Source organism: Pan troglodytes, chromosome 8, assembly GCF_028858775.2.
Source record: "Pan troglodytes isolate AG18354 chromosome 8, NHGRI_mPanTro3-v2.0_pri, whole genome shotgun sequence".
Classification (NCBI taxonomy): Eukaryota; Metazoa; Chordata; class Mammalia; order Primates; family Hominidae; genus Pan; species Pan troglodytes.
Genome location: NC_072406.2, coordinates 62,373,297 through 62,392,493, shown reverse-complemented (window position 1 = coordinate 62,392,493; position 19,197 = coordinate 62,373,297). Strand labels below are relative to the sequence as shown.

The window sequence follows — 19,197 nt, the reverse complement described above, 5'->3', positions numbered from 1 at the left end:
TTTTTTAATTCTATATTTCTTATTAGTTGGTATCTTCTGAATAAAGAGTTTCCTCTTCCTCTGCTTCCCTAATTTTTAGTGTTGCTCTGGGATCATGAATTCATTCTTCAGTGTAGATGATAATCCATTACCATCATTCCTCTTCTTCCTTTTTTTCTGAGACAGGGTCTTGCTCTTGGTGGCTAATTTTTGTATTTTTTTGTAGAGACTGGGTTTGACCATGTTGGCCAGACCATCATAGTTTTTGATGCTCAGATTGACTTGCATTTGACCAGTGTGTATGTCCCCAGCAGTTTTTAAGCCCTTTTGACTGCTTGACCTTTCACTGCTGTCCTGTACAGCTGGTCCCTCCTCTTTCTACAGTTTGTCTCATCATGTCATGTCCTGGCTGTGAAACCCTGACTTTCTCCTGCTGACCCCCTAAGGCCCAGCATTCAGAACCTGGTAGGCCTGTCAGGCAGCCTGTCTATCCATGCTGTCTCTCATTGCATATGTCCCATCTGTGCACCCATTGACCCAGGCAGTGTGTCCTGCTCCCTGATACACCGGATGTGTCCTCTGTTTGTCTTGCTGTTCTCCTAACAGCCCCCTCAGCTTGCTGCCTATCACAGCAGAGACTCCGTGTGTTTTCTAAATGGTTGATTGAGTAAACCCTCTTTTCTGGGTATCTTATTTGTTAATGCTTAATTTTTCTTTTTCTTTTCTTTTCCCCCAACAAAGGTTACCTTACCTTCCAGCAAAAATCTCAAGCCCTCATCAGAAACAAACACTCAAAAAGGCTTATTTTAGGATCAGGAGGACTCTGAGGTATGGTATTCTTTTCCTTAGTTGTGGGTATTAGTCTATGGATATGACATAGAAACTATTTTTGAATCAGGTTTTTCTCAATAGAGTTATAAGACTTTTTGTTAAGTACTCCAGTTCTTTAAAAATTATCTCTAGAGGCCAGGAGTGGTGGTTCACACCTGTAATCCCAGCACTTTGGGAGGCCAAGGCAGGCGGACACCTGCGGTCAGGAGTTGGAGACCAGGCTGGCCAACATGATGAAACCCTGCCACTATTAAAAAGACAAAAATTAGCCGGGTATGGTGGTGTGAGCCTGTAATCCCAGTTACTCAGGAGGCTGAGATAGGAGATTCACTTGAACCCGGGAGGCAGAAGTTGCAATGAACCGAGATCACACCATTGCACTCCAGCCTGGGCGACAGAGCGAGACTTTGTCTCAAAATAAATAAATGAATAAAAAATAATCTCTTGAGAGCACAGGGGCTTTAGAAAGCAATATGTTTACAATACTTTTCACTTTTGGGTTGGACTGTATTTACATTTCCTGGGATGAAAATCCTCTCTCTTTAGGATGCTCAGATTTTAAACTGTTCATGGGCTCATGATGTGATGAGGAGCTTGCACCAGAGTGGAGGTCACCATGCTACTTCCTTTATTCACATTTTCACTAACTAGACCGTGGCTTAACGCTGTAGCAGATGGGTTCTGGCATAGCCATCTGTCTTGTTGAGACTGAGACCACTAACAGCCTGTGGGACCCTGGTTCACAGGTTGCTTTGGTTCCTCTAGTCACCTTAGAACCACCTCTCAGAATTTCACTGCTTTTCCTGAGTCTCTCAGGCCTAGGTCGTCTTAGATCTAATTTTATGTTGTCCTTTTAGGAGATCGGAGACCTGTATCAGAAATGTAATGGGAAATAATAAGCCCCTTTTACAGAAAAATATGTGGACATGGCAGAAACTTACATGTATTTCAAGAAACTGTGGGCTGTAGGTTAGGCTGTCATGGTTGGGCTTTGCACTCACAGCAAGGATGAACATGGAACCCTTTGGAAGTATAGTGATTGCCCTTGATGTAAAGAATACCTTTGAGGCTATTATTTCATTGAAGGCGAGTGTACAAAACATGGCAATTAACCAAAGTGCAGTCAAGTCACAACCCTGACCCCTGAGAAACAGCATGATGGGGCCTCCACCGTCTTATGCTCATGGATCCCATGTGTCACCCACACCTGCACCTCAGGGTCTTTGCACCGGCCCCTGCCACTCTGAGGAATGCTGTTCCCAGAATCCAGCTTGCTTCCTCACTCTTCAATTTCTCTGTGAGGCCTCCCTGATGAAATACACACAACAGGAAGCCTGCTAGCACATACCACGCTGTGCTCCTGGTCCTCTTTCCTATTTCACTGTTTACCACAGCACGTGTTGCCAGGGAAAATGTATATTTACTTATTCATTGTCTTTACTTCCCACTAAAGTATGTGTCACAAGGACAGGACTTTTTATTCCGTTTGTATCCCTAACACCCTGTCCTTAATACCAGTGCTTGGCATGTGGTAAGCCATCCAGTAATTGTTGATTAGACAAGAAAACCAAATGTGAGCAATTTCAGTGACTTACGAGGTGTTCTGATTATTTGTTGCTATGAAACAAGTAACTCCAAAACCTAGTGGTTTATAACACCAGTAGTTTTGTTATCTCATACTTCGAGAGGTTGACTGGGCTTAGCTAGGCCATTGTCACTGAGGGTCTCTTGTGTCTGAAGGTGGCTGGGCTGAGTGTCAGCTCACTCATATGTCTGGTACCTGGGCACTGGGGCCCCTGGGACATCTCTCACTAGCCCTGTGTGGCTCCCAGCATGTAGTCAGGGAAGCCAGTCCTCTTACATGCTGGCTCAGGGCTGTAGGGGAGAGTCCTCAGAGAGAGCCCGGTGGAGGCCATGTCGCCTTCTGTGTTCCAGCCTTGGAAGTCAACGGTGTTCCTTTTGCTTCATTTGTTGGTCAAGATGGTCACAATGGCCCATCCAGGTTCATGGGGAGGGGCCGTAGGCTCCCCTTCTTGATGGTGGGAGCGTAAATGAACTCTCAGACTTGTGTGAAAACCCTACCAAAGGCTTTGCCCCATGTGTGTCATCATAGGGTGAATGTTTTTATTGGATATTGTTCAGATTCTGAGGCAAGGAGAAGTAAAACTAAGGCAGTCTAAGTAAGAGTTAAAGCTTTGGACCCGAAGGAATGCGTCCTGACTCCTTTCTCTATATCTCAAGTGTGGGGCTGAAGCTTGCCCTGTGAAGTCATTTTGGGGGAACATATTTGAGGTAATGGAAGTGTCTTTTTTTGCAGTACCAATAAAAGTATTAGTTAAGGGTCCGAAACTGTGATGTTGACATTTGTTTTTGTTCTTTGCTTTGGTTTACTTTCATTTCCTTAGAACAGCAGAACCCTTTCTCTTGCAATTGTGTAACATTCAGGAGGGGCACAGGATGCCTGGAATTCCCCTTGCGACCTCTTCTATCTAAATAAACCCATGGGACTCCAGGGAGCACAGGGGAAAAACACTGTGTGGAGGAGATCTCACTTAGTGAACTTATTAGGTCTATGTTTGAGGAGTAGACATCAACCCCATGATTAAAAAAAAAAAAAATGTCAGAAGAGGTCTTAGAAAATATGTTCTTGTCCTATTTAATTGTTCGGCTCTTGTGTATTAATGTTTCTCTTCCCAAGGGATTAGATGTCCCATTTTATGTTTCTACTTCATGTAGCTCAATTTGCAGGTCTTTCTTTGCAGAATAAGCTGATGTTTTATAACGTTTTGAAAATTTCTTTATTTTTATATTTTTTACTTTTTTGAGACAAAATTTCACTCTTTTTGCCCAGGGTGGAGGGCAGTGGTGGGATATCAGCTCACTGCAACCTCTGCCTTCTGGGTTCAAGCAATTCTCCTGCCTCAGCCTCCTGAGTAGCTGGGATTACAGGCACCAACCGCCACGCCTGGCTAATTTTGTATTTTTAGTAGAGACAGGGTTTTGTCACGTTGCCCAGGCTGGTCTCAAACTCCTGACCTCAGGTGATCCACCTGCCCCAGCCTCCCAAAATGCTGGGATTATAGGTATGAGCCACAGCGCCAGGCTGAAAGTTTATTCAGAATCTAGCAGGTCTCATCCTGGTTTGCAACATCATATACCTGTAATTAAACTAAGTAGACTACCAAACATTTACAAATAAAAATTTAATTTGAATTTATTTAAAAGAAATAAGTGGGCCAGGCGTGGTGGCTCACATCTGTAATCCCAGCACTTTGGGAGGCAGAGGCGGGCGGATCACGAGTTCAGGAGATCGAGACCATCCTGGCTAACACGGGGAAACCCGGTCTCTACTAAAAATACAAAAAAATTAGCCTGGCGTGGTGGCGGGCGCCTGTAGTCCCAGCTACTCGGGAGGCTGAGGCAGGAGAATGGCGTGAACCCGGGAGGCGGAGCTTGCAGTGAGCCAACATGGCGCCATTGCACTCCAGCCTGGGTGACAGAGCGAGACTCCATCTCAAAAAAAAAAAAAAAAAAGAAAGAAAGAAAAAAGAAAAAGAAATAAGTCATAATCATAGGAAAGAAGGGTGTTACTAAATAAAATAGTTGTAGCTCCCTTAATTTGGGAATCTAGCTCCTATTTCTTTATTGGCCCTGTCTAATTTCTGATTCTTTAGACAGTAATGGGAAGCCATGCTTATATATTTATTTTTTTAGCATGGTGTAGGAAATTGATTCAAAAACTTATTCCTGCCTTCTGTCATTCAGGTAGGAATACAGAAGCCCCTGGGCTCTGCGAGGCCACCAGATCCTGTAGCTCTCCTCCTCCTTAGCGCCACTGCACACACCCTGCACAGACCCTGAGGCCTATCCCTTTAAGGACTCTGTCTGAGCCACCTTCCCTCTCAGGAAAGAAGCCTAGACACATGGCAGCTGTCATGTCTGAGTCACTTGTGTTTTATACTGGCCTGATATTTTAAAAACTGATATTCCTGTTAACCAGCAACTTTAATTTCAATCCAACAGGATTTGTTTTCTTCTCAAAGTGCGAGTAAGTTAAAAGGTGCGTCTCTCCTGCCTGGCAAGCTCCCCACGTCGGTTTGATGATGAAGATGAAGAGGTAAACATTGTTATTGTAACACTAGATAATTTAGATTAGGAGAAAACGGTTGTTGATGTAACTTTCTACCCAGAGGCTCATATACTAGCAAAAGGTGGTAGGGAAGCAGTCAGGCCACCTGAAGTTTATATAACAAAAATATTTCTGTTTTTATTTCAGTGACTTCTTCCTTACATTTTCCTAGCTGTGCAATGGAGAAGACATTAGATTCTTGACGCAGTTCTTTTTGTTTTTTTGTTTTTTTTTGAGATGGAGTCTTTCTCTGTCACCCAGTCTGGAGTGCAGTGGTGCAATCTCGGCTCACTGCAACCGGGTTCAAGAGATTCTTCTACCTCAACCTCCCAAGTAGGTGGGACTACAGGCGCGCACCACCACTCCCGGCTAATTTTTGTATTGTTAGTAGAGACAGGGTTTCACCATGTTGGCCAGGCTAGTCTCAAATTCCTGATCTCAGTTGATCTGCCTGCCTCAGCCTCCCTAAGTGCTAGGATTACAGGTATGAGCCACCGTGCCTGGCCTCTTGACACAGTTCTTATGGAGTGAAATCTACAGGTTTTATTTTTAGAAATTTTCCTTTGAGAAATACAATTGACCCTTTAACAGTGAGGAGGTTGTTTTGGCTTCCACATTGCAGTGAAAAATCCATATATAACTTCTTACTTCCCAAAAACTTATCTACTGATACCTTACTGTTAACCAGAAGCCTCATGGGTAACACAAACAGTTGATTAACCTATAAATAGTATAGTATCTATTTATATATTTTTGTATTCCTGACATACCTAGCATTTCCTTTTTTTTTTTTTTTTGATATTTCTAGGCTAAGTGGTTTGTCTGCAAGATTTTTCAAATTGCTGCAAATGCCAAAAAAATTTTCAGCATATTACTGAGAAAACATTTGTGTAGAAGTGGACCTGTGCAGCTCAAACCTGTGTCATTCAGGGTCAGCTGTACTTTAGTCTAGAGGATGGATCAACGTATACCCAATGACCTACAAGAATGTTTTGGATCAAGTGGAGATACAAAGGAGAAGGCAGCCATGTCCTGACCATTGCCTTTGTTTCCCATCCTGGCTGGAGAGAGCACAGTGGGGAAGAGAAATAAGAGAGAAGACAACCCAAACCTTAACTCTTATGCAGTACTGGGCGGTGGTGAGCTCATAGGCTTTGCCATCAGACCCCTGGGTTCATATCCCTGCTCCACCACTTGCAAACCAGGGACCTGGGGCAAGTAACTTAACCTTCCTTAAGCTCATGTGGCTTAACAGTGAGTAGGGTCATTGTGGCAGCTGTAACTACTAGTGTGAAGCTCTTGCAGAGTGCCGGCACATAATAAGTGCATAGTGAATGTGAGCTCTGTCATTAGCATCCCCAGTGGACACCAGCTCATTATTCTCCTGGCCTGTCCTACATTACCACACTCTCCTTAAAGGAGACTTCATCCAGGAAGACACTCCCTTCATCCATCTTCACATTCCAGGGCTGTTCACCTGCTGTTAAGAGTTTGTCCATCCTAACTCAGACTCAGGCCCTCTGATGCTTTTGTTCCCCTTCCCTGAATAAAAGCACCTTAATAAATATAACTTTTGGGGAGTGCTTGACCACAGAAGAATTTACAAATGCCATTAAACTTAGTACACCAGCAATTTTATTTAGTAAACTATTTCTCCACTTTGTATAATCTCTTTGAAACTAATGAGAAACACAAGTCATGCCTTCCCTCCATCCCAGGTGTATGTCTTTCTGACCTGTAAAGGAGTGGAGACAGACCCCCAGTTCTCTCCTTTGAGCCATTGTTCTGGTTTCTCATTCGTGGAGACGACAGTGTGAGTTTCTGGCTGCTGCGGGGGCTCCCGTGCCCATTGCAGGCTGTAACCCCCTGCAATGAGCAGAGAGGCACTTGCCCACAGGGCGACTGGATGGGGCTCAGTTTCTCCTTGTACTTCATGATCTCATTCGCATGTTGTTCTCCTGCTTATTCACAGCTGTTCTGCCTTTGAGTTCTATGGTAACCTCTTTCCCTTCTATGGGTGCAGTGAGAAAAGGCTGTAGTTTGGGATTTACTAGCATTTTGCGGTTTTTCCCCGCCAGAGTTGTTATTTGTATACCTGACTGGAGACTTACTTCCTAACAGTTTGATATAGGAGGACATCCTATGTTGTCTGATTATAAAGTTGTCTTCCTTTCTGCCATTTGCTTTTCTAGGATAATCTTTTTGGGGGTACAGCTGCTAAGAAGCAGACATTGTCTCTACAAGCTCAGAGAGAAGAGAAAGCAAAAGCCTCCGAGCTCTCCAAAAAGAAAGCATCTGCCCTGTTGTTCAGCAGTGATGAGGAGGTGAGCTGAGGTTTCTGCTAAAGAAGAGGGGATTATTTCATGGGATTTAAGAGCTAAAGCCATCCCAGGTCTTTTTCTACCTGTTTTATATCTCGTGATGTTCAGTCACCAAAGGTGATGTTCACAAGATTGTCTTTTCTGAAGGAAGACATTTAATGTAATATATTAATTTAAAGATGAATCTCTTCAAAATGGTTAGGAATAAGTGTGACTCCCACACGATAGTGTATGCTCCTTCAAATGAGTTAGGCCGGCTAGGGGGGAAATGATTTCTCAGCCATCGCTAGGTTCATGGTCGAGTCCCTTAGAACAAATGACAGATTAACCAGAGAAAAGTGTGCAAGTTTACGTAAGATAAGTTTTACCAGACACAGGAGCCTTCAGAAAGAAAAACTCAAGAGAAACAGGAAATCCTGTGTCAGTTTGATGCTGTCTGATGAAGAAGTGGACAGTTTTGTAGGAGCACGATTAGATGAAAGGGGTGTGACCTGATGGGAATCAGCTGGGGGAGCTCAGCAAGGCCTGCATGGTCAGATCATTCTCTGCATCTTTACAAATAAGGAGGCTCCTTTCCTCTGGGAATAGGGAGGACTGGAATGAAGGTCTTATGACCTACTCCAGAGAGGGTTAGAGGATTCTTCTATGTCCTGCTTCAGAGGAGAAGGGCCAGGGAAAGGTCAGGGAGACCTTTCTGCTTCTGTTTTCTCAAATGCCAAGGTGTCATATTTTGAAGTAGCATGTCCCGAATACCCCAATGGCCATATATACTAGTATCTTGTTAAATGACTACTGTGTTTCATTAATTTAGAACTATAGGTAGGAGGAGTTACCTATTGAGGTTAAACTCCTTTTTGAGGGAGTCTTAGCAATATTTCTGTTTGTGATCTGGATAGATACTACCAAATCAGTTAGTTTAGTTGCTAACTCAATCAGATTTAGTAGCAGGGAATCAGATTTAGCTGTGCAGAAAAAGACTTTAAATATGATGATATAAAAAATCCTGAGTATTAAACATCTTCCTGTGTTATAATAATTCCTCTTTTTTTTAACATTGTAGGCAAGTTAGGAGGGGGTGAAGTGGATATATAAGTCATAGATATGTTCATGTTCTTACTGAAAGCAATTTGAAAATTCTGAAGCAGATTGCAAAAAAAATGTATTAAAACCTTATGCGGCTGGGCGTGGTGGCTCACATCTGTAATCCCAGCACTTTGAGAGTCTGAGGCAGGCAGATCACTTGAGGTTGGGAGTTCGAGACCAGCCTAACCAACATGGAGAAACCTTGTCTCTATTAAAAATACAACAAAATTAGCAGGTTGTGGTGGCGCATGCCTGTAATCCCAACTACTCAGGAGGCTGAGGCAGGAGAATCACTTGAACCCAGGAGATGGAGGTTGTCGTGAACGGAGATCACGCCATTGCACTCCAGCCTGGGCAACGAGCGAAACTCCGTCTCAAAAAAAAGCTTATGCAACACACATGTGAACAAGACACAACGAAAAACTGCTAGTAATCCTTTTACTACAAAAGTCTGAGTCTGGCCTTTAGAAAGCGTTTAAGGAATTCCCACCCAGCTATGCTCATGCCTTCACATCAAGGAACTCCCAAGCATATATAATTTGTGTTTTCTACTCAAATGTATGAATTTATGATAGATTATCCAGTTTTTTTCTTTTAAACATTGTCAGTGATTGTTCCCCCTGTAGCAACAGCCAGACATCAGTGTAGTTGCTCCTACTAGAGTATTATAGTGGTTCGGGGAAAATAAAAACATTACCTAAAGCCTGGAGCAAAAAGACATGCAGAAGAAAGACAGCCAAGGTTCTAGAACAGGGGCGTCCAGTCTTTTGGCTTCCCTGACCCACACTGGAAGAAGAAGAATTGTCTTGGGTCACACATAAAGTGCACTAACACTAACAATAACTGACGAACTAAAAAAATAAAAAGGTTCGTGCATAAATCCCATAATGTTTTAAGAAAGTTTACAGATTTGTGGTGGGCCGCATTCAAAGCCATACTGGGCTGTGTGTGGCCCATGGGCCACAGGTTGGACAAGCTTGTCCTAGAACAAAGACTGTCAACTTCGGCTGCTCATTGGGATCCATGGGGAACTTAAAAGAGTGCTGACAGGCCGGGCACAGTGGCTCACACCTGTAATCCCAGCACTCTGGGAGGCAGAGGTGGGCAGATCACCTGAGATTAGGAGTTTGAGACCAGCCTGGCCAACATGGCGAAACTCTGTCTCTACTAAAAAATACAAAAATTATCTGGGTGTGGTGGTGCTTGCCTGTAATCCCAGCTACTCAGGAGGCTGAGGCAAGAGAATCACTTGAACCCTGGAGGCAGAGGTTGCAGTGAGCCGAGACCACGCCACTGCACTCCAGCCCGGGCCACAGAGCAAGACTCTGTCTCAAAAAAGGAAAAAAAAAAAAAAAAAAAAAAAAAGAAAGAGAAGACCTAACGAGTGCTGACAGTGGATCCCAGCTCCAGAGATTCTGAATTAATCTGGTTGGGGTACAGCCTTGTCATTGGAGTTTTGTGATGCTCTCTAGTGGATTTCAGCGTTTAGTCACTGCTAAACATTGAGGAGCACTTCTCAAACCTTCATGTTTAGGAAATCACCCAGGCACCCTGTGAAATGCAGGTTCTGATTCAGAAAATAGGGGCGGGCCTGAAATTCTGCATAATCTGCTGCTGGCTGGTGGACTCCAGTTTGATTTGCAAGCCTCTAGACTCCAGAGATAGAGCACTTATGCAAGTGCTTGGGAGTTCTTTGATTTGAAGGGGTGTGAGCATAGTCAAGTAGAATTTCCTTAAATGCTTTCTAAAGGCCACATTCAGACTTGTGGTAAAAGGATTACTAGCAGTTTTTCATTGTGTCTTGTTCACATGTGTGTTGCGTGAGTTTTTACACTTTTTTTTTTCAATCTGCTTTAGGATTTTTAAAATTAAAATATTCTTCTCTGGAGTTGGAAGTTCTTGAGTTCTTGGTATTTTTACATTTGGCTTCCTTCTTATAGCCTCTGTAATTAATGTTGATTCCCTGAAATAGACAAGTTGCTTGTTGTAATACAGTGCAGAACCACAGTGGGAAGAGACATCGTGGCAGGTGTTGGAGGAGGAAATCATGGGAAGCTCTGTGAGGTCAGAGAGCCCAGCTGTCTAGATTTGAGTTCAAAGAAAAGTCTTAAGCATGAGCTTTCTTCAAGACTGATGCACTAAGTTTAATACTTAGTTTAAATACAACTTAGTTTAACAAATATAAGTTTGATTTTACTCCCCATGTTTTATAATCTAAATTGCCATTGGACTTTTTTTTCTTTTTTTGAGACAGAGTCTCGCTCTGTCCCCCAGGCTGGAGTGCAGTGGCACGATCTCCGTTCACTGCAAGCTCTGCCTCCTGGGTTTACTCCATTCTCCTGCCTCAGCCTCCCAAGTAGCTGGGACTACAGGCTCCCGCCACCACGCCTGGCTAATTTTCTTGTATTTTTAGTAGAGACGGGGTTTCACCGTGTTAGCAAGGATGGTCTTGATCTGCTGATCTCGTGATTTGCCTGCCTCGGCCTCCCAAAGTGCTGGGCTTATAGGTATGAGCCACTGCGCGTGGCCTGGAGTTTTAATATATATTGTTCCCCCTGTAGCAACAGCCAGACATCAGTGTAGTTGCTCCTACTAGAGTATTATAGTGGTTCAGGGAAAATAAAAACATTACCTAAAGCTTGGAGCAAAAAGACATGCAGAAGAAAGACAGCCAAGGTTCTAGAACAGGGGCGTCCAGTCTTTTGGCTTCCCTGGCCCACACTGGAGTTTTAATATATATTTTATGTTTTAAGGACCAGTGGAATGCTTCACAGACCCACTCAGCATCTGACAGCAGGTCTGAAGGAGAACCCAGGGATTCTGGGACCCTCCAGAGCCAGGAGGCCAAGGCTGTGAAAAAGACCAGTCTCTTTGAGGAAGACGAAGAAGATGATCTTTTTGCCATTGCCAAGGACAGGTGAGATAGTCATTGGAAGGAGTCCCTCACTCCGTGTCCGTGGTAACAAGAAAAGGAATTTGATGCACAAGCTAGTTCGTCAGGTGATTGCTAATCATGGATCACATAGTGATTGTGCCAGTGAGAATGTCTTTGCTTTTCAGTGGCACCGTCTTTTCTCTCAGTACCCGGAAATGTTTGTCTTTGTGGATCCTTATCTGATTTCTTCCCCAATCATTATTTTTTAACCATATTCTTTTTCTTTGTTTGTCAGGGATTTGAGTATCTTTTGTTTGTGATTTTTCTCTGGGCTACTCTAAAGTATGTCAGGTTTGGTCAGGATTACTTAAAAGTTATTTTAGGCCAGTCACGTTGGCTCACGCCTGTAATCCCAGCACTTTGGGAGGCCGAGGTGGGCGGATCACGATGTCAGGAGTTCAAGACCAGCCTGGCCAATATGGTGAAACCCTGTCTCTACTAAAAAAATATAAAAATTAGCCGGGTGTGGTGGCACGCGCCTGTAGTCCCAGCTACTTGGGAGGCTGAGGCAGAAGAATGGCTTGAACTCGGGAGGTGGAGGTTGCAGTGAGCTGAGATGGCACCACTGCACTCCAGCCTGGGTGACGGAGCAAGACTCCATCTCAAAAAAAAAAAAAAAAAAAAAAAAGTTTTGTTATTTGAATAGAAATCTGCTCAGCATTTAACACATCCTATTGGGAGGAAGTTGCCTGTAGAGCTGTGCAGTATCACTCCAGGGGCTGATAACCCATAGCCGACCTAGGTGCCTCTCCCCATTAATGCTGGAACTGAAGCTGCTAGGATATTCAGAGTGAGCATGGGCTGTGGTTGGTATAACATGCTGCCAGATTAGCTTATGGGTTCAGAATTACTTCCCTGCAAATACTTTTTTTCCTTTTGAAAGCCTGACATGATTACTTTGAAATTCACCTGAATGTTATTAGCAGAAAGAAGTAACTGATTGGACATGTAAATCCTATGCTTTGGTGTGGTTAAGCGTCATTTGATAGATTCAGAAGTACCTCAGGTTTCTGTCTCCAAATACTCGAATCTTGTCAAGCATCACCATTTCTGCATTAGGCCTCTGTAACTTGACACTCAGATGCATCTTTGGTCTCTGATTTAGAATATAGGCTCTGGAAACTTGATATTAAATTCTGATTCTGCCAGTTCCTGTCTGAATAACCTTGGGCAAGTTACCTAACTTCCCTGTGCCTCAGTTTCCTCATTTGTTAAACAAAAATAAAAACAGCATTTCTCTCATCGGTTTGTTGGGATGATGAGATGGAATCTAAATGTGAAATGCTGAGCACAAGAGCTGGCACATTCTGAGCCCTCAGGTATTACCAGTTAGCATCGTGAGTGCAGGGAAATAGTACATTCCTTTATTTTTGTTGCTCTCTCCTGGGACATTCTTCTTCCTGTGTTGCTTGGCCACCTTCTTTCAAAACTAAGTGTAAGTCTTGTTTCTTAAGAAGCCTTCCCAGCTGGGCGCAGTGGCTCATGCCTGTAATCCCAGCACTTGGGGAGGCCGAGGCAGGCAGATCACGAGGTCAGGAGTTGAAGAACAGCCTGACCAACATGGTGAAACCCCGTCTCTACTAAAAATACAAAAATGAGCTGGGTGTGGTGTCACGCACCTGTAATCCCAGCTACTCGGGAGGCTGAGGCAGGAGAATCGCTTGAACCTGGGAGGCAGAGGTTACAGTGAGCCAAGATCTCACCACTGCACTCCAGCCTGGGCAACAGAGAGAGACTCCATCTCAAAAAAAAAAAAAAAAAAAAAAAAGGCCTTTCCTAACTTTAAACAGACGAGAAAGAGAAGAAATAGGGAGTCGAGGGCGGACATGGCTCCACCTTCATACCCCAACACCCTCAGCTGAGCATTTTCTGCGCTGTATCCAGGTTAGCTTATTCCCATGAGTGTCCACTACCCCCACCCCACACAAGGTCATAAATCTGGCAGTCTGAACCCCATCTTGTTTGTGGGTCCTGGTTCCAGCCACACACCATACCTGGCTTTCAGGAATGCTTTCTCTGCTCCAGATACATCCTACCTCCTATTGTTCCCGAAGTTGTCTGTCAAGTTTTGTGTATGGAAAATAATTCATACCTTCATCAGATCTCAAAAGAAGCTTTACACACAAAAGAAGAAGTTGAGGTGAGGATGTGGAGGAATTGGAACCCTCATACACTGCTGGTGGGAACGTAAAATGGTGTAGTCACTTTGGAAAGTAGTTTGGCATTTCCTCAAAATGTTAAACATAGAGTCACCATATGACATAATAGTTTCATTCCTATGTATATACATAAGAGAAATGAAATTAGTTGTTCATATAAAAACTTGTACATGAGTGTTTATTGCAGCCTTAGTCATAACAGCCGAAAGTGTAAACAACCCAAATGTCCATCAACTGATGACTGGATAAACAAAATGTATAACCATACGATGGACTGTTCTTCAGCAATAAAAAAGAATAAAGTAGTGATGCATCCTAGAACATGAATGAACCTAGAAAATTTTATGTTACTTGAAAGAAGCTGGTCACAGAAAACCACATATTGTATTGTTCCATTTATATGAAATGTATAGATAAACCATAGAGACAGAAAGTAGATTAGTGGTTGCCAGGGCCTGTGGGGCAGGGGGAATGGAGAGTGATGGCTCATAGGCATGGCGGTTCTTTTTGGGGTCATGATAATGTTGTGCACTTAGGTTGTAGTGATATTGCACAACTCAATGAGTATATTAAAGAAAACATTGAAGTATGCACTTTAAAAGAGTGAATCTGGCCAGGTGCAACGGCTCATGCCTGTAATCCTAACTGATTGGGAGGCCAAGTGGAAGGATCTCTTGAGGCCAGGTGTTTGAGACCAGCCTGAGCAACAGAGAGCGACCTCACCTCTCCAAAAAAGTAAAAAAATTAGCCAGGCATGGTGACGTGTGCCTGTAGTCGTAGCTACTTGAGAGGCTAAGGCAGGAGATCACTTGAATTCAGGAATTTGAGGCTGCAGTGGGATATGATTTTGCCATTGCTCTCCAGCCTGGGCAGTAGAGTGAGACCCTGTCTTAAGAAGTAAAATAAATATTAAAAATAAAGTAAATACAAGGTGAATTTTATGGAATGCAAATTATGTCTCGATAACGCTACTAAAACAAAGAAATAGAAGCCAGGCACAGGGTCATTTCCCAGTGCTGATCCTGGCCCTGTGATCTCTCTTGGCAACCGTCTTCATGACAATTCTGGAAATAGGCATGTCCGCTTTGATTCTTTTTGTGCTATAGGAAGTGGGAGAGAATGTTCTGCTTGGGAAGGCTCAGGCATCGTGTGCCTTGCAGAGGTAACAGCTGATGAACCTGCACTGGATAGTAACAGGAAAGGGGCAACCTGAGGCAGGAGGGACAGAGGCTGGTGATTTGTTGGAGTCAGATTTCATCTATTTCAAAGGTCTTTCCTGTTTGCTTTCAACTGTGTAAGGTCAACTAATGGCTTGGGTGTTTGGGTGGTAGGTGGATTCCTGTAGGTGCAGTCTAGAAGAAATATTGTTGTTATGGTTTTTGTTTTTTTCACCACACTTTTCCTTAATTTGACCTTTTGTTTGTTTGTGTAGCCAAAAGAAGACCCAGAGAGTGTCACTCCTCTTTGAAGACGATGTTGATAGCGGAGGCTCTCTGTTTGGCCCTCCTCCCACATCTGTTCCTCCTGCAACAACGGTATTCTTCATCTCTTAGTCCCAGGAAATGTCCTTGAGTTTATGCTGCATCAGTAGCGGTACTTCCCCGAATCAGCTCTTCATACCTAACCTTGGAGGCTGAGTCTTATGGAAGACCTTATTTGCCTGGTTTCAGAAAGAGATCTTCTGATTAATAGTATTCTACAGAAGCAGCACATGTGCAAAGCCATCATTCAGTGTCAGGTGTAGGAACAAGGAACTGGGTCTCAGAAGAGGCTTGGGCCCCATTGGCATGGAATTCTGCTAACATTAGACTAGACCAGTTAAGGCAAAATCATTCCTTTTATGAGTGTGTATCGAGTACTAACAATGGTCCTGGTTTATATTAGCCAGTCAGTAAAAAGGAAGGAAATTCTCACATGTGCTACAAAATGCATGAACCTTGAGGCCGTTATACTCCATCAGTGGAGAAATGGTCACACAGGTCCTAGTACAGTTAGACTGTGGAATACTATACAGTGGTGAAAAAACGCAGGGTGGAGCTTATTGGGATGAAAAACATACTGCAGGCCAAAAAAAAAAAAAAAAAAAAAAGCATAAACACGTAAACATGGTGTAATTTAAACTTTGCAAAACAAGAAATACATATGAATGCCTGGAAACCGGCCTGAAATCATCGATAGCACATTGTTACCAGTGATTATGTCCAGGGAAAGGTATGGAATGGGGAGCTTCATACTCTCAATGCCTTTTTAAAACCTTTTTAAGGAAGGCATTTGTGCATTACTGTGGAATTAGAAATAAACTCCAAACAAAAAATACCTAGGAGATATGGAAGAAGACCCTTCCTGTTAAATGGAGTTGCTCAGCTTATACCAGAAGCTCTCAGCCCTGGGCCAGCATGCTGCCCACCCTGGGCCCCAGGCTCCCTGCTGCTGCTTCTGCGGGGCTCCTGAGCCTTTCCTTGGGTGCTCTGTACTTACATCTCCCCCTTTGAGGACATCCAGTGGTTGTACAATTAAAGGAGTCAGGAGATCTGATTGGTTTTTCTTTGTAAATTATAAACTACTCTGGAGGATAACTGAGCAATAAATTAATGAATTTTGGAGCCTCTGGAGCTGTAAAACTTCTTTCAACCTATGGTAATTATGATTGTTAAATAAAACAAAAGGTCAAGACACACAACTTAAGTAGCTGAATAGCCTACACGTTTTCGATTATTTGTGAAATATAATCATCTTTAGACAATAGTAAATAAAAGATATTTCTTGTTTACAGATATTTCAGTGTAAGTTAATTGTGACTTGGTTGTAAGCCTATGTTGACCAAAAGGTTAAACCACAGGCAGGAGAACTTAAAGAAATGTAATGTGAGTTTTGTTTTGAGCCAAGCTTGAGAACTACTAGCCCAGTAAAGAGACTCCACACAAACTGAGAATGCGTCCCAGAGTGGGCCACACGAGACACAGCATTTATACATTTCTGTTATATAGAAAATGGGAAAAGGGGGCAGTGAAGCAAAGGTGACTTTCTTAACAATTCAGATTGGTGCTCAGTGACATTGAATATAAGATAAAGTAAATATGTGGTTAATGTATTTTCCTCATTAGCCTTTTACCCTAATGAGCACATAGGGGTCGCAGTTGCAGGGTCAGGAGAGGGATGGTTGATTTTGTGCTGCCTTTGTGCTTCATCCAATAGGCAGGTTGTAATCGGTACCTGTCAGTGTGATATTTGACAGACTGGCCTTGCAGGTGAGGTTCAGCTTTCATTCATAGGCCCGGTTTCTATTACCCATATGGCCAAGATGCAGCCATTTTAGACAATTTTTTTTTCTTCAGACTTTCCTTATTTTCTGACACCTATCAAGAAAGTAAATTTGACCAGGCGCGGTGGCTCACGCCTGTAATCCCAACACTTTGGGAGGCTGAGGTGGGTGGATCACCTGAGGTCAGGAGTTTGGGACCAGCCTGGCCAACATGGTGGAACCCCATCTCTATTAAAAATACAAAAATTAGCCAGGCATGGTGGTGCACGCCTGTGATCCCAGCTACTAGGGAGGCTGGGGCAGGAGAATCGCTTGAACCTGAGAGATGGATTTTGCAGTGAGCTGAGGTTGTGCCAGTGCACTCCAGCCTGGGCAGCAGAGTGAGACTCCATCTCAAAAAAAAAAAAAAAAAGAAAAAAACAGGAAGTAAACTTCATGACAAGGATGAGCTTGTCTTCAAGAAGATTAAAACTGGTACTTTGGGTAGCATTTTCTGTGGTTTAAGGACGTTAGTTATATATGAAGGAAGAATATGATTTGCCATACTTAAGTCTCTTTTTGTCTCCCCTATCAACTATTTGCATTGAATTTTTTTTTTTTTTTTTTTTTTGAGACGGAGTCTTGCTCTTTCGTCCAGGCTGGAGTGCAGTGGCGCATCTCGGCTCACTGCAAGCTCCGCCTCCCGGGTTCACGCCATTCTGCCTTAGCCTCCCTAGTAGCTGGGACTACAGGCGCCCACCACCATGCCCGACTAATTTTTTGTATTTCTTTAGTAGAGACGGGGTTTCACTGTGTTAGCCAGGATGGTCTCGATCTCCTGATCTCGTGATCTGCCCACCTTGGCCTCCCAAAGTGCTTGGATTACAGGTGTGAGCCACCGCGCCCGGCCTGCACTGAATTTTTATGTAGTTTTCAGTGAGTCCAGGATGTTCCACAAAAGCCTTTTCCTTTGATCACTTCAGTGTTGCCTTATCTCTTCTGAAATTCTTTATGCCTTCCAGTGTTCTTTTATGTCAAGTTCAATGGTTTTGCACTTTACTTATCTCTTCCTAACTAAAAATCCCCTTGCTCTCTTCTTTCTTCATTCATCACATTTTAAAATCATGATTAGCAATGTCCTTCCTTAGTTTCCCAAATCTGCCTTCCTAACTTGCTTCAGGCATTGCCTCAAAGCACACTTCCTCGTGTCATATGGTATGATTTGTATCTGTCCTATACTATAATAGAGCTTTAGTTTTTTCTCAAGCACTTGTTGATAAGTCACTTGCTGCAAAAATGCCATGAATTCCAGGAAAGTCACAAACCTCACTTTCCTAGTCCCCAAATCCCTGCCTCCCTGATAAGGAAGAGATGAGAAATGGGCTGAAGTGCTTGCAGACTTGTATTGAACACTGAGTTGGTATAAAACACTGGGACTGGCCATGAAAATATAGTGTATAGTCCTTTCAGATGAACAGACAAACAGATGTGTGCTAGCTGTTATATAAGTTAGGAAGAAAGTCAAGGAAGGGTCAAGTAGAGAGATAAATATTATTCTTATTCAACAAAGCAACTGACACTTAACTGAAGAGGACAGAGACCGTGGGTGACATCTGCGTGGGGGCCCTGCTTGAAGGATGGGGAGGATTTGCACCTACAGACATCAAGGGCAGCGTGGCATGGAAGTTTGAAAGTTTGCAGTGACCTTAAGGAACAGCAAGGAAAGGAGGAGATGCATATGAGTAGAGGGATAGAATGGGGTATCTGCTGAGTGTCATTTGCTTCATGCAAGGAGTGCTGGTTTGGGTTGGGAGAGGACCTGATCCAGCAGGTGTTTTGTTTTAGCAAGACAACGCTGGATAATGTCTTCTAGTTGAAATATAAGAGGAGTGAGGCAGAGAGAGAGACTCATAATCGTCTGGTGGCAGAGATAAGGATCTGAGGGAGGGAGGCATGGGGGTTGACAGACACAAGTAGACAGATACAGGTGATGTGGTGGCGTGAAGTGTCCTGTCCACAAGTCCCGGGTGGTGGTGTTTGTTGCTTCTCCCTTTTGGTGCTACCTTCACTATCCTGTCCTCTCTTCCTTGATCACATTTAGCTGAAGCCCTAAGAGGATGGTTTGGGCTTGTTCTGTATATGGCCATGCTGGTCAAACACACTTTTTTATTGTTGTGGATGTCATGTACTCTTCTTTTGGTAGAAAAAAGAGACTGTCTCTGAGGCACCACCTTTGCTGTTCAGCGATGAAGAAGAGAAGGAGGCACAACTTGGAGTGAAGTCTGTGGATAAGAAGGTTGAGAGTGCCAAGGAGTCATTAAAATTTGGGAGAACTGATGTGGCTGAGTCAGAAAAGGTGGACTTTTTTCTCTTGTATACTTGAATGCATTTTTCTCTCGTATGTTGTTTCAAACACACACAACCCCTTAAGTTTTTTGACCACAGAAAATAAATGGCCCATTTGTAGACAGATTCGAAAACATAGACAAGCAGGCTGTGTCCCCACAGTGCAGGAAGCC

At 43.4% G+C, this 19,197-nt stretch overlaps 1 protein-coding gene across 7 annotated transcripts in view; it reads left to right on the top strand.

Annotated features, from left to right (window-relative positions):
- LOC107966570 (WASH complex subunit 2A-like) overlaps positions 1–19,197 on the top strand; it is a 39,439-nt gene that overhangs the window by 4,945 nt on the left and 15,297 nt on the right. For 4 of the 7 annotated variants that reach the window (XM_063781788.1, XM_063781789.1, XM_063781784.1 and 1 more), the window contains exons 1-4: positions 6,576–6,752; positions 7,132–7,263; positions 14,870–14,972; positions 18,882–19,034. In XM_063781788.1, coding sequence (XP_063637858.1) covers positions 6,622–6,752; positions 7,132–7,263; positions 14,870–14,972; positions 18,882–19,034 — 519 coding nt within the window. In that variant the 5' untranslated portion in view covers positions 6,576–6,621. Of the gene's footprint in view, positions 1–720; positions 808–4,833; positions 4,928–6,574; positions 6,753–7,131; positions 7,264–14,869; positions 14,973–18,881; positions 19,035–19,197 lie in introns of those variants that run through there. The other 3 variants (XM_063781785.1, XM_063781787.1, XM_063781786.1) reach the window with 2 other exon arrangements.